This window comes from Haliotis rufescens, unplaced genomic scaffold, assembly GCF_023055435.1.
Source record: "Haliotis rufescens isolate VD_foot unplaced genomic scaffold, xgHalRufe1.0.p SCAF_17, whole genome shotgun sequence".
NCBI classification, from domain to species: Eukaryota; Metazoa; Mollusca; class Gastropoda; order Lepetellida; family Haliotidae; genus Haliotis; species Haliotis rufescens.
The window spans coordinates 8574374-8590290 of NW_025963857.1; the positions used below are offsets into that span (position 1 = coordinate 8574374).

The window sequence follows — 15917 nt, forward strand, 5'->3', positions numbered from 1 at the left end:
TTTCACTATCATTGGCCATTCATGTACAGAATTTCTTTTGATAATTTATATTGAACATGTTGAGGGTTTTAATATAGAGTACATAGGAAGCTGTCACAACAGGAGAGGACTCTACTCTATTCCACATAGGACTTCGTGTTTGTAAATTACAAAGCATTTTCAAGCTCAAGTCATAATTTTGCTAAATGCTATTTGGAGAATGAAGAGCATGAAAGAAGCATGACCAAAGGACTACTACCGTGCGCATGCGCCTTGACCTATGATATTACGCATGCGCACGGACAGCGTCTAAAACGCGAGATCGCGAGAAAATGAAATGTCGCATTCTCGCGTTCTCGCGATTTCGTGTTTTTTTGGCCTAAATTGACAAGTCGAGATTGCGAGATTTTGCTTCATGTCCAAATGTCGCATTCTCGCGTTGTCGACTTTTGACAAAAAGTGCCATGTACCAAAAAACACGAAAATGCGAGATCGCGAGAACGCGAGATTTTGGCCAAAATCTCGCATTTTCGTGTTTGGGGCATATTTAGCTCGTTTCCAAAGGTCGAGATCGCGAGATCGCGAGATCGCGAGAATGTCCCTTACTGTATTCCACAGGAAGGCAAAACACTTAAGGCCCAAAACACAACTATGATACCCGTATCAAATACATCACGATCGAATAGCCATTTCTTGTATCTTCAGTTTTAACCACCATTAACCATGACTTACTTGAGTTATTCCTGTGTATGTACCCCTGAAGGGGCATAGGACCTTCAAAACAGTTCTCCATCTCTTTCGGACTTGTGCTCTTCGTTTTGCTTCTCCCCATGACATGTGGATTGATCTCAGTTCTGATGCCAGGGCTCGTCGCCAGGATGTTACGGGTCTTCCCCTCGTTCTCTTGCCTTATGGGTTCCAGTCGAGTGCTTGTTTCGCGATGTTTCCTTGCGGCCTTCTTAGGATGTGACCTATCCACCGCCATTTCCTTTTATTGATGGTATCTATTATTGGAGCTTGGTTTGTTCTGTTCCAAAGATCCTGGTTTGATATTTTCTCATGCCATTTTTAGCAGTTGTCTGAGGCATTTGCTGATGAAGACTTGGAGGTCGTGTTCTGTCTTTGGATTTTAACTAGCGGTAAGCGCCATGCAGCTACAGCTGATGTTACCTCCCTTGCATAGCGCATGGCAAACCACGTTGGCTTAAAAAAATCACAATCTGGTTCTCAGAGTGATGTTGAGTATTAAACATAGATGCACACTTTCTTTTGCCCGGCATTTTATTTGCATTGATGTTGACATCGGCGTCAGTTCAAGGTTACATTGAAGCGAAGCGTCCTGAGTATGGCTAGCTCTTACAGTTGCAGTACAGTGGACATTCATAAACATATTCTCTCCTACTGACGACGGTATTTACTTCGTCCAAATTTGGTGGCCGTGTGCTATTTCGATTGGGATAACTTTCTCTGCGATCGCTCAAAACCCTATCTATGCAGATTATAATCTCACGTTCTTGGTGCAGTACGATCGTGGACGATGAAACACTCTTTCAGAAGGAATGTCATTGCATGTTGCTAGTACTTGTTTAGATTACTGTTAGTTTCAGAACTCAATTTCTTGAATCAAACGAAAACAAATCATTCGTAAATGTTGTATATTTGTTTTCTCCTTCCAAACCTCTGTGATGTGAACGTAAAATCACTATGAATTCCTGAATGCAATCGGCGACTGCATTGATCTCTTTGCTGAAATACCCTGGAGATTGGATTTCGCTGGTGATGTTTACATGTACGTATGAAGAGGGGTGTTTGTTGGAAAATTCATTATTTATTCAGGAATTTATGTTTTAAGGCAAATCACATCCCAAGAGAATACTCGAATCAAGATAGTTCATGCTGTTAAATTGTGGACATAACACAATAAATATATAAAGTTTTAACTCATTTTGTATTGAATACAGCCATAGCATGATCCAATCGCGAAGTTAGCGATATAAGAATTTTCATTTCCGTTTGTCGACAAAGATCGTGAAACATTGATACTGGACTACAATACGATATATCTTGATGATCAAATAGCCGCAACCTGTTGTTTGTTTGTTTGTTGTTTAGCGCCGCACTCAGTAATATTCCAGCTATATGACGGCGGTCTGAAAATACTGGACCAGACAATCCAGTGATTGACATCATGAACATTAATCTACGCCATATGCATACGATAACATACATAAAGCAAGTCAGCGAGCCTTGACCACCCGATCCCGTCAGTCGCTTTTTATGACACGCATAGTCGTCATTTATGGCAAGCATGGGTTGCTGAAGACCTATTCTACCCCGGATCTTCACGGGTCGTCACCTCTTACGGCAATCATGGGTTGCTAAGACCTGTTCTACCCCGGATCTTCACGGGCCTGAACAAATGGTAACTCTGTACTGCTGTACCCGACTCTGATACATAAATAAGACTCAGTAACGCCCTCTGACAGTTCCTGTATTTGACCCGGCCTGTACAGACACTGACAAAGTCGACCTTGAAGAATATCATGGACAGTGTAATACCCCTAATTTCTCGGGCCATTATCGTCTGAATACACAACACTTGAATTGAAAACCTTTTGTTATAAACGGGAAACTACGGATGAGTCAAACCTTGTCCTGCCGCCGTATTCTTAAATAAGCACACATTTCCCGGATCTTCAGTTCGTTCACAGGCAGTTCATATGTCTCTTCCCCCATTCTATTCCTTCACCACTATTTTCGACCCTCTTCCCGAGGCAAGGGCGTTAACTGACAATAAAAGTCCAGTTTACATATAGTCCCTCACCTCGGGAAGATGTTTTCGACCGACTCTGAACGGTATAATGAAGGGGCTGTTTGGATTGTGTTCTCCGATCATGAGAACATCATAATATTACTGATTCTGCAGCTAGAGGTTGATGCTCTGCAACACTATCACCTCCTTGATACGTGTTTGCTGGGAATAACTATCAGCTCTGTCTCCCGGATGTGGACACCTATGCTCATGGCGCCAAGCCTTGTAAGAATATACCACCTTTGCAATGCATAGGGCATGTGCTGTGAACCCCAATACCTGAAAAGCAACCACAATAGTATAGTATGATTAACAGGCAATGAGTATTGTAAGATACAAAGATCCAGAAATACCGCTCACGAGATGTAAACCTGGAATACGAGAGCAAGGCTGTTTGAAAGACTACTGTCGCCATTTTTAGCTAGAATGAATTTTTAAAATTTAATCGAAATTTCTCGTTATTTCAATAGTTTTCTCGAAATTTCGAGTTCTTTCTCGTTACTTCGAATATTTTCTCGTTATTTCAAGTTTATCTCCAAAACTCGAAATTTCGAATTTTTTCTTGTTGCTTCGATTATTTTCTCGTTATTTCGATAAATTTTGCGTTGCTTCGACCTTTTCTCATTACTTCGATTTTTTTTCTCGTTATTTTAAGTATTTTCTCGAAATATCGAGTTTTTGAAACAAACTTCAAATAACGAAAAAAAATTGAAATTTCGAGAAAATAAACAAATAATTGAAATAACGAGAAAGTTCGATTAATATATATTACCAAAGTGGCACCTTTGGGCTTTCGTAAGGTTGCAAGGTCAATTTAGTTATTGTAAAGATGGAAAGTTGAAATGTCAAACGACGCGAGACCCCTAATGACCTCGGTCATGTTTTGGGCAAGTGTCTTCAGATATGAACGTACCGTGGCTGCGTCAATCTCGGACTGGCCACATACGTCGAGTGCCACCATGACTGACGCAATGAAGTACAAGACAGACCACACAGAGTACCATATCATGTCCTGGAAACATAGCCACACAATAGTAGTATCAACAGTAATGATTTAACAGTTTGAAACACGTAAATATATTCCAAACACTGGGAAATGATAGACGTTGGGGTAATAATATTCCCAAATAAGTCTCCGAGGAAGGACATTGTTTATAGATTGACATATCTGGACATTTTGCTTGGTTGATGGTACTGTCTTTGTCATAATATTATCATGGAATATCAGTTATTACAAATTCTAAATATTATACTTTATTATTCATATTTTAGTATGCCTCGTACGAATACTTGGTTTGTCTATGTATGTGATTGTGACCGGCGCCACCGGCGGGGTCAGATACGCTCACTTTTTCGCGAACACCTGGTGTCATCGCTATTTGATATTGATTCATAAAACATTGCTCACGATAGGTCGGAATGGTCCCATTGTCTCTGCTTTAAGCAGATTCTTTTTTGATCATGGATAATTTATTTTAGATTATTATAGGTTCTATCTTATGATGCATGTATTTATCTCTGCAAGCACAAATGCTGCGATAACATTCCCCATTCTCCAACATCAAACGCCACTATTATAAATAGGCCTTTATGAAATGTATATTTTATTTATTAAACCTACAGATTCTAGATTCATAAATGTTACTTTCCTAAATAGCTCCAGTATTTATTGTTTATCACAACTATGGAAAGGTTTGTCGCTTCAATCAGTATATAGATCTAACTTTCACATCGTATACAAGCCAGTTTAAGCCAAGTGGTTTATTTAGCAGCAACTTATTCTCTGTTATTGATAAAATTAAAGGCATCTCTCCCGTTTGTATTCGTCTTATGACCGTCTATGGGGGTTCCGGTAAAACGTGGGGCTCGCATGACGCGTACCCTATACGCTGTCTACAGTTTGAGGCAGGACTGGCTGAATCAGCACACAAAACACGTTAGTGAACGGAGGACAAATTGAAAAGGATAGCCGATTCGACTTTCAAACCCAACCGGAACATTATGCTGGTAGAATTGTACGCACTTTCACCTTACAGGGAACAAACTTGAATCGTATATTTTGGTGAATTACGATGGAGGAGAAGACGTAGCTGATGAGCCCGGTGATGAACACTGAACCGGATACAAATTCATAGAAGCCATAGCCAGTCCCACAGTCTCTGGAGATAACACCATTGAGAGCAAACACCCAACCAACCAGCGACACAACCTGCAAACAATATATTTGGAATGAAGAGACTCGTTACAAGACTTCAAAAGGAAGTTTCGAAGCAATGAAATGCGGCTAAGGAGGTCGGTGGTTGATGTATTTGCTTTGTATATAACAGTGCAGGCTTGGAGAGCATTCCCTTCACTGATCGACTTAAAGGTCATTTTTGGATGTGTTCCCCCAACGTGTAAGACCATGTTATGTACAAGATGTCACCAGGATATCTTTCAAACTAACTTGTTACAGACTTGCATAGTTAAAGGCAAGCGCAGTCTCCGTTTAATTCAGATTTTTTTTACATTCAAATAACTAATAAAAACACGGAATTTGAGACGGTGTATTGAATTTTTTCAAAAACATTACAAGAAACTTAAAACTTACGGACCAATGGTACGTTCCTAATGTAACGTTACCTTCATTTGCATAAGATCTGGATACTTCGAGGATGGATCTTGAAGGGCTGGGATCCGGAGTAAGGTTGCGACCTTGGATTAAGGTGTGGGACATTGGAGTAGGAAATAGAGGTTTGGATAAGGGTGTGGGACATTGGAGTAGGGAATAGAGGCTTGGATAAGGGGATGGGACATTGGAGTAGGGAATAGAGGTTTGGATAAGGGTGTGGGGAATTGAAGTAGGGAATAGAGGTTTGGATAAGGGTGTGGGGAATTGGAGTAGGGAATCGAGGCTTGGATAAGGGTGTGGGGCATTGAAGTAGGGAATAGAGGCTTGGATTAAGTTGTTTGGCATTGGAGTAGGGAATAAAGGCTTGGATAAGGGTGTGGGACATTGGAGTAGGGAATAGAGGTTTGGATAAGGGTGTGGGACATTGGAGTAGGCAATAGAGGTTTGGATAAGGGTGTGGGACATTGGGGTAGGGAATAGTGGCTTGGATAAGGGTGTGGGACATTGGAGTAGGGAATAAAGGCTTGGATAAGGGTGTGGGACATTGGAGTAGGGAATAGAGGCTTGGATTAATGTGTGGGACATTGAAGTAGGGAATAGAGGTTTGGATAAGGGTGTGGGACATTGGAGTAGGGAATAGAGGCTTGGATAAGGGTGTGGGACATTGGGGTAGGGAATAGAGGCTTGGATTAATGTGTGGGACATTGAAGTAGGGAATAGAGGTTTGGATAAGATAGTGGGACATTGAAGTAGGGAATAGAGGTTTGGATAAGGGTGTGGGACATTGGAGTAGGGAATAGAGGTTTGAATAAGGGTGTGGGGCATTGGAGTAGGGAATAGAGGTTTGGATAAGGGTGTGGGACATTGGAGTAGGGAATAGAGGTTTGAATAAGGGTGGTGGGACATTGGAGTAGGGAATAGAGGTTTGGATAAGGGTGTGGGACATTGGGGTAGGGAATAGAGGCTTGGATAAGGGTGTGGGACATTGGGGTAGGGAATAGAGGCTTGGATAAGGGTGTGGGACATTGGGGTAGGGAATAGAGGCTTGGATAAGGGTGTGGGACATTGGAGTAGGGAATAGAGGTTTGGATAAGGGTGTGGGACATTGGAGTAGGGAATAGAGGCTTGGATAAGGGTGTGGGACATTGGGGTAGGGAATAGAGGTTTGGATAAGGGTGTGGGACATTGGAGTAGGGAATAGAGGCTTGGATTAATGTGTGGGACATTGGAGTAGGGAATAGAGGTTTGGATAAGGGTGTGGGACATTGGAGTAGGGAATAGAGGTTTGGATAAGGGTGTGGGACATTGGAGTAGGGAATAGAGGCTTGGATAAGGGTGTGGGACATTTGAGTAGGGAATAGAGGCTTGGATTAATGTGTGGGACATTGGAGTAGGGAATAGAGGTTTGGATAAGGGTGTGGGACATTGGAGTAGGGAATAGAGGTTTGGATAAGGGTGTGGGACATTGGAGTAGGGAATAGAGGCTTGGATTAATGTGTGGGACATTGGAGTAGGGAATAGAGGTTTGGATTAATGTGTGGGACATTGGAGTAGGGAATAGAGGCTTGGATAAGGGTGTGGGACATTGGAGTAGGGAATAGAGGCTTGGATTAATGTGTGGGACATTGGAGTAGGGAATAGAGGCTTAGATTAATGTGTGGGACATTGGAGTAGGGAATAGATGCTTGGATAAGGGTGTGGGACATTGGGGTAGGGAATAGAGGCTTGGATTAATGTGTGGGACATTGGAGTAGGGAATAGATGCTTGGATAAGGGTGTGGGACATTGGGGTAGGGAATAGAGGCTTGGATTAATGTGTGGGACATTGGGGTAGGGAATAGAGGCTTGGATTAGGGTGTGGGACATTGGGGTAGGGAATAGAGGCTTGGATTAATGTGTGGGACATTGGAGTAGGGAATAGATCCTTGGATAAGGGTGTCGGACATTGGGGTAGGGAATAGAGGCTTGGATTAATGTGTGGGACTTTGGAGTAGGGAATATAGGTTTGGATAAGGGTGTGGGACATTGGGGTAGGGAATAGAGGCTTGGATTAATGTGTGGGACATTGGGGTAGGGAATAGAGGTTTGGATAAGGGTGTGGGACATTGGGGTAGGGAATAGAGGCTTGGATAAGGGTGTGGGACATTGGGGTAGGGAACAGATGCTTGGATTAGGGTGTGGGGCATTGGTAAAGGGTACGACCATGGAATAGGGGATGGACCTTTGATTACGGGTTTTGGTTCTTGCAGTAGAGGATAGGAACTTTTGGTTTTGCTTTGGGACCTACGAGTAGGGGGTAGGTAGTTGGGATTTTGGGGTGTGGCATGGCGTTGGCGTAAGGGGTGGGGCCTTGGAGTAGGGGGTGGTACTTTGGAGTAGGTAATGACTCTTTGGGGTAGCTGATAGGCCTTTCGGGTAGATGATGAGTTTTAGATGATACACAATTACAAGTAGACGTATCGTCATAATGTTTTACCGTTAAAGCAGCATTAAGGATGCCGTGTATACTCTTGCAGTAAGTGACATCTATGTATATACCCCACTTCAAGTGATACATCTCTCTTCCTGGGATGTCGATATTTGGTCTCGTTTCCTGGTCGTTAGCTGAGATAGGTCTGCAATGTAGAGGTTTTACGTACGTTTGTGAATCGAGAATTTGAAGAAAGTCATAGAAAGATGCAATAGTAATGATGTCTGTGGACCGGTAGTAATTATGGGATGCCTTATACAGTAATCTACGTTTATAACGAACACGCTTATAACGAACTGCCGGATATAACGAACTGGGTTTTTATGGTCCCGCCCATTTGCTGTATATATGCTGTAAATATGATTATAACGAACTTCGATATTAGTTGGCTCTTTGAGTTCGTTAAAACCGTAGTTTACGGTATTCTACAGAAAACGACAATTGTTTCAGCAACAATAAAACAACAGATACAATCGGAACATGTCTGTATGAAGTCAAAACAAATTCGCTGGTCAGCTAAACAAAAATAAGGAAACAATGACAAGGATAAGTAACTATAAAATCACAGTCGTCCAGCTTGGATATAAGCATCTGGAACAAGCGCTCAACATCAGATCGAAAACTTGGACTAAGCAGATCTAGAAACTTACCAGTGCACATCTGGTGTTTGCACACACCCAAAGTATTAAGCAATGAATTACTTTTGACAAAAAGTCAATAGCACTAATGCTATTAAGAATTTGTAGTTTTCATAAATAATGAATAATATAATTTAATATCATATTTCAGAGAGATCTTTGTCTACGTTGAACAGATAGTTATGGCATGGTATAGACACTAGTATATAATCCACGATACTGTGACAAGATGGGTGACGTCAACTTTCCCTTCATGTGGAGCATTATTCCAGCAGCTCCAGCCTTTGGTGTTTACATTTCACAACTTTGGAGGTACAAGCGAGCATTCTCTTTCTAAAGATTTCAAACAGCGTCATACAGCTCTTGCTCAGACATGTGATCACGTTACAACATGCAAGGCCTTAGTAAAGCTATAAAAAAAAAACATTTGTGGAGGACATTATCTAATCCGACGGATCAGTGGCAAAAATGATGTCCAATGTAGTTCCTTATTTTGACTTGAACCATATGGTCCATGTTGGTTCAAGCCTTAAAGGGGAAGTGTACACGCAAAAATCACTTTCTTTCTTTTTCTAAACAAAACGCAATTTTAGAATTAGTTAGTATCTGTGTTTGAAAATATACACTCATATTTTTCACAGTGAAAGTAGGAAGCTCACAATTGTGTGAAAATGATATGCCGTTATGAGGCCTTCGTTTTTCGAGCTAAACAGGCCTGAGTTATCCCCCTTAGATTATGACGTAATTGGTGCCAATTCAACTGGGTCCCTGTCTATTCTGAACGCAAAAGATATCAAGTACAAGTTTGCGGTAAAACAACATGGCCTACGACACACTCCGGCGCAGTGGTGACTCAGCATAACACTATGCTGGCTGGCATCTGAGACGCTAGAATCACACACCTATACCTACACCACGTGAAGCGGCTCTAACAAAGCATGATGACGTCATAATGTTTATCAATTGGCACCAATGACGTCATATTGCAAGGGGCATAAGCCATGGTGTTTTTGTTATGGAAATAGAACACTTGGTAAATGTGAAAAATATAAATCGTTTTAATGCAAAACATATGTTAATTAATTGAGATATTTTTATATTTTTGTCTATGACACTTCTAGGTTAACACTTTTATTGTGGAAAAAGTACAAGAAAATTAGGTTCATTTCCGTGTGAACTTGCCCTTTAAGTGATCAACTGACTTGCCTTTGCGTGTATTTTTGACGGGTGCCACCGAAGTGGCAAGACGCGTTCACCTTTTTGCGAACACCTGGTATCATCACAATTGGATATTGATTCATAAACACATACTCATGATATGGTCGGAATTGTACAATCGAGATTTCTTATGAATATGGAAAGGGTTTTGTCTCTTTTATTTTGATGTTGGAGAATGTGGAATGTTATTACATCATTTATGTTTGCAAAGATAAATACACGCTAAATACGATATAACAACGTGCTATAAAAGAGACCAAAATTTGTAAATAACCAAAAGAAATCTCTGCTATAAGCAGATTCCTATGAATGATTCCGACTATATTACAAAAGCGTTTATAAATCCCTATCAAAGAGTGATGAGACCGGGTTTTCGCGAAAAGGTAAGCATCCCCTGCCCCACCGTCGGAACCCGTCACAAATACATGGAAAAACAAGTCAAAAGGTGAGCGTATCCTGCCCCAACCGTTGAACCCATCACAAACATGTCACAATTATGTGTTTGTCTGAATTGATTACATGGTTTGTTCCAAAGGTAGGGTGGCACATACGTTGTCGGATAAGGCGCTCACAAATCGGTACACAGAGATCCAATAGTCGTCCAATAGATACAATACCCTTGCTTAAATCCTACGGACTGTGTCGTTTTCAGCTTTCATCCGGCGTTTAGACTCTCTCTCACTCACTCACTCACTCACTCACTCACCCACCCACCCACCCACCCACCCACTCACTCACTCACTCACTCACTCACTCACTCACTCATACGTTTTCATATTTCTGCATGCGACTATGTTAAAGCCAGGTCCATATGGTGCACGCGGCACACCTGTAGCAATCGATAGCCTTGATCAAGCGGATCAAGAAATATGAGAGTGTGAGTTTGCCTGTGCACATCTGGCACATGTCTCGCACAGCCAAAGCTTATAACAAACGATTAATTGTGACAGATACGCAATAAAGCTAGTGACATGGACCGCATGGATCTAGAACGTGGATGTCTTTTATGAAATGATAAGGTAATAGTTATTTCAGAGGGACCTTTATTAAAATGTTTACCTGTATCACTTCCAATCTTCCATATAAAGTTTACATTCCGTGACATAACTGAAAATACAGTTCACAGTGACGTTCAATCCAACCATCTCAGTCAGGTCATGGGTACATCATATTCCTCACATGCAGATATCGCGGCGTGTTTATGATATGTTGGTTAAACAAAACATTGCTGCTTTGCAGTTTCTCAATGTCATACAACCAAATGCTAGAATATATTTTGCTTTGTATGAATGAAAATATATATTTTTCTAATGTTTCTAATGAGCAATTTTATTTGGGACGATTAACAATGTTTCAGTTATATTTAGAGTATACCTTTTTACGAGAAAACAGAAAGTAACATGCATATATATGATAGCAGAGAAAGTCCTTCGTCAAATCGCCTTGGTATTGGTATGGACGATGCAGGGATGCTGTGAAACGATTTGATGAAACGATGGAGTGCTTTTTATGAATCGGTTGAGGATGCAACGAAATGGATGTACGGGGTAGGATGCGATGGAGGGGTAGCGTCATGAAACGATGTGATGGAAGGGTGACGTCATGACTCGATGTGGTGGGGGGTGACGTCATGACTCGATGTGATGGAGGGGTGACGTCATGACTCGATGTGATGGAGGGAAGACGTCATGACTCGATGTGATGGAGGGCTGACGTCATGACTCGATGTGATGGGGGTTGACGTCATGACTCGATGTGATGGAGGGGTGACGTCATGACTCGATGTGGTGGAGGGGTGACGTCATGAAACGATGTGATGGAGGTGTGACGTCATGAAACGATGTGATGGAGGGGAGACGTCATGACTCGATGTGATGGAGGGTTGGCGTCAAACGATGTGATAGAGGGGTGGCGTCATGACTCGATGTGATGGAGGTGTGACGTCATGACTCGATGTGATGGAGGAGTGACGTCATGACTCGATGTGATGGAGGGGTAGCGTCATGACTCGATGTGATGGAGGGGTAGCGTAATGAAACGATGTGATGGAGGGGTGACGTCATGACTCGATGTGATGGAGGGGTTACGTCATGACTCGATGTGATGGAGGGGTGGCGTCATGAAACGATGTGATGGAGGGGAGACGTCATGACTCGATGTGATGGAAGGGTGACGTCATGACGCGATGTGATGGAGGGGTGACGTCATGACTCGATGTGATAGAGGGGTGACGTCATGACTCGATGTGATGAAGGGGTGACGTCATGAAACGATGTGATGGAGGGGTGACGTCATGACTCGATGTGATGAAGGGGTGACGTCATGAAACGATGTGATGGAGGGGTGACGTCATGACTTGATGTGATGGAGGGGTGACGTCATGACTCGATGTGATGGAGGGGTAGCCTCATGAAACGATGTGATGGAGGGGTGACGTCATGACTCGATGCGATGGGGCAATGGAGCTATGCGGCGATGTGATGGAGCGATGATTCGATAAGGTTTAGCTCGGCCAACGAAGGCTTCATATCGGCATAACATTTTCACAGAACTATTTTTAGCCTCCCACTTTCAATGTTAGAAAATGAGTGTATATTTTCAAACATTGATATTAAGTAATTCTAAAATTGCGTTTTGTTTCATATAAGAAAAAATGTTATTTATGTGTGTACACTTTAATTGCTTTTGTGTTTGTTGTGCTTTCCAAGCGACAAAAAACGCAAACTTAATTTAAATTGTAACATGGGGTATAGTTCACTCTTGTCAAGGACAACATCTTCTTTTGCAATAGATATATTGGATAGTGAAATAATAACCTTTATCTCCACCAAATTTCAATCAGGTGCTGATAATATTTGTATTGAGCTTATAGTTCACAAACATTGAAGATGATAGCAAGGCACGGCGTGTATATTCTTTATGTTAAAATATCAAGTGAGCGATCGAAGGTGTTGCAATACGTTGTACTGCTTGATACATACGTAACTGGACTTATCGAGACTACATTGTCTCCAACAACCCTGGCTCTCTGGTAGCGGGCGATGATTACTGCAAACTGGACACATGTCCACACACGTGTTAGTTGCCATTTATAATGTCTGAACTATGTAGTAAATGTGTTACACCACTGCTACACCACAAAGCATCGTTACTACGAAGTAGGCAAGTCATTGACGTCACGAAGTTAACTGAATTTAACTAAGACCTTTACAAATATAAAAATATCAACGCTAGAGAAAAAAACAGTCGCTATTATCCGACGAAACAGGTTCCGCTGGGGGTAAAAGACAAAACAGGGGTAAACATTAAACGAATGGAACACTGAAAATCAGTAATGACACCAGGTGTTCGTAACGAATTATAAATTTAAACTCAGGGATAGTTCTAATAATAGGCCGCCCAATAGTTGCCGTGGAACAGTATGAATGACTGGACGTCCAATAATTGCCGTGGGTTAGTACTAGCATTTGGACATCCAGTAGTTGCCGTGGGTTAATACTAGCATTTGGACATCCAATAGTTGCCGTGGGTTAGTACTAGCATTTGGACGTCCAATAGTTGCCGTGGGTTAGTACTAGCATTTGGACATCCAATAGTTGCCGTGGGTTAGTACTAGCATTTGGACATCCAATAGTTGCCGTGGGTTAGTACTAGCATTTGGACATCCAATAGTTTCCGTGAGTAAGTACCAGCATTTGGACATCTAAGGGTTGCCGTGGGTTAGTACCAGTATTTGGACATCCAATAGTTGCCGTAGGAGAGCACCAGTATTTGAACGTCCAATAGTTGCCGTGAGATAGCACTTGTATATCAACGTCCAATTGCTGCCGTGAGATAGCACTGGTATTTGAACGTCCGATAGTTGCCGTGGGAGAGCACCAGTATTTGAACGTCTATTAGTTGCCGTGGGAGAGCACCAGTATTTGAACGTCTAATAGTTGCCGTTGGAGAGCACCAGTATTTCAACGTCCAATAGTTGCCGTGGGAAAGCACTTGTATTTGAACGTCCAATAGTTGCCGTGGGAAAGCTCTTGTATTTGAACGTCCAATAGTTTCCATGGGAAAGCACTTGTATTTAAACGCCCAATAGTTGCCGTGGGATAGCACCAGTATTTGAACGTCCAATAGCTGCCCTGGGATAGCACTAGTACAGTAAACTACGGTTATAACTAACTCAAAGGGACTACTCGTTTTAGTTCGTTATAACCGTAGTTCGTTAAAAGCATATATACAGCATAACTTCAGCAAATAGTCGGGACCAAAAAAGTAAGTTTGTTATATCCGTCAGATCGTTATAAGCGTGTTCGTTATAACCGTAGTTTACTGTATTTGAACGTCCAACAGGTTCCGTGGGATAGCACTTATATTTGAACGTCCAATAGTTGCCGTGGGATAGCACTTGTATTTGAACGTCCAATAGTTGCCTTGGGAAAGCACAAGTATTTGAACGTCCAATAGTTGCCGTAGAATAGCACTTGTATTTCAACGTCCAATAATGCCATGGGAGAGCACTAGTATTTGAACGTCCAATAGTTGCCATGGGATAGCACCAGTACTTGGACGGACGAACGATACCTTGGTGATATCAGGGTAAGATAACATCCTTGTTGCGTAAGTTCCCATCACCCGGTGTGAGTGATATGAGTTCACATTGTCTCAACAAGCCTTCTGTATATCACCTATGTGGTGACCAGTCTTTCTGGCATAGGAGTTTCAATTTCTCCAATAACACACAAAAGCAGAAAATGCCTCCTCACTTGACATACTGACTAGTGGACTGGATGACACCTCACTTTTCAAACTACTCTTCATAATAAAGCTTATAGATTCAAAGCTTTGTATTGACTACCAGAAGGCATAAGAGTTCTGATATCTCAAGTCAATTATCTTTTTCATAATCAAGTTATAATATAGTTGTTAAATGGATCATAAATTAACTTTAAAACAGATGGTATGTGTTCGTGAACTTCAAGATCTGAAGATGACAGTGGTAAGTAAAATACATCAAATATCTGACGTCCACATGCCAAACTGGGATACTACGAGTCATCATTCGGCTTTTACTGGAAGTACAGAAGTTTTTCACAATATATATACTTACGTTTGAGGCATATTGTACAACACCGTATCCATTGTAGAAGATTTAAATGATCATTTGTTATGATAACAGCTCTGTTCGAGGTTTTTAAATTTCTCCCTTTTCAAAACCAGTTGATGGCGTCTAGGATAGATATGGGCTTGTAAGTGGGATAGCCTGACATATGCGCGTATACCACTACATGTGTGTGACGTGGGTTGGAAGATGAAGCAAATCTGTTACCATTGACACGGCGGGGTCCCAGTTACAGTTCACCGGCTGTAGCTTTATAACGCTTCATTGATCTTCACAGGGTTATACATAGAATAGACATGTCTATGTTCAGTCAGAGATTTGAAGATTGTGTAAAACAAAATATGTTCAGTAATATCAGTGATTCAAAACGACTTACACACTATAAGATTATTAAGTCATTGTTGACTGTTGAATATTATGTTACAAATATCAATGTTATTTAATGATCTTGCCACTGGTAAATACGTTATACGACACCGTTTTTGGTTGGTTACCCAATCATGTTGGCATCATTGATAATGGCCTATGCTGCATGCTACTTATAAGCATGGGAACTATATATTTTATTGTCACTTTATCAAGTCTCTGTAACAATTTCATAATAACGCAAATTTAATAATACAATCTAAAGTTAAATGTTGTCATGTTGTCATATCCTAAAGAATTAAGTATTTTATTATCAATGACAATGTTAGAAATAATCTCCACAAACTTTATACCCCTCTCTATGTTAAATTTTGAAATAATTATCAACATTATATTTGAAATACTCTGGTATAACGATAAGAGTAATATAATATGTGCAACCAATTCAGGAAACACTGACGTACATCAAATCCACCATAACAATATCTTCTCCACTGATCCTCACATATAGTTAGTCTCTAAGTGTACAGGGCTCCACTGATCCTCAAAAAGTCTGCAAGTGTACAGGGTTCCCCTGATCCTCAAATAGTATGTAAGTGTACAGGGCGCAACTGATCCTTACATGGGTAGTCTGTAAGTGTACAGGGCTCCACTGATCCTTACATGGTTAGTCTGCAAGTGTACAGGGTTCCACTGATCCTCAAATAGTC

General features: G+C 41.4%; 2 protein-coding genes across 2 annotated transcripts in view; one reads left to right on the forward strand and one right to left on the reverse strand.

The window, feature by feature from the left end:
* LOC124133550 overlaps window positions 1-15917 on the forward strand; it is a 47046-nt gene that overhangs the window by 6869 nt on the left and 24260 nt on the right. The window lies entirely within an intron of this gene.
* Window positions 1658-14990, reverse strand: LOC124133697. Its single transcript, XM_048397510.1, has 5 exons — window positions 14830-14990; window positions 7879-8017; window positions 4815-5000; window positions 3705-3803; window positions 1658-3070 (listed from the first exon to the last, which is right to left on the reverse strand). The coding sequence occupies exons 1-5, from the start codon at window positions 14859-14861 to the stop codon at window positions 2906-2908; spliced, it is 621 nt and encodes a 206-aa protein (XP_048253467.1). The 5' UTR covers window positions 14862-14990; the 3' UTR covers window positions 1658-2905.

Bases quoted from the DNA above. Each gene is read 5' to 3' on its own strand.
- LOC124133697 (XM_048397510.1), bottom strand. From the start codon at position 14,861: ATGGATACGGTGTTGTACAATATGCCTCAAAC. The intron at 5,001-7,878 runs GTAAAACATTAT...TATTGTTTGCAG, and splicing joins TCCTTAATGCTGCTTTAACG to GTTGTGTCGCTGGTTGGTTG. The intron at 3,071-3,704 runs GTACGTTCATAT...GTTGCTTTTCAG, and splicing joins CCGAGATTGACGCAGCCACG to GTATTGGGGTTCACAGCACA.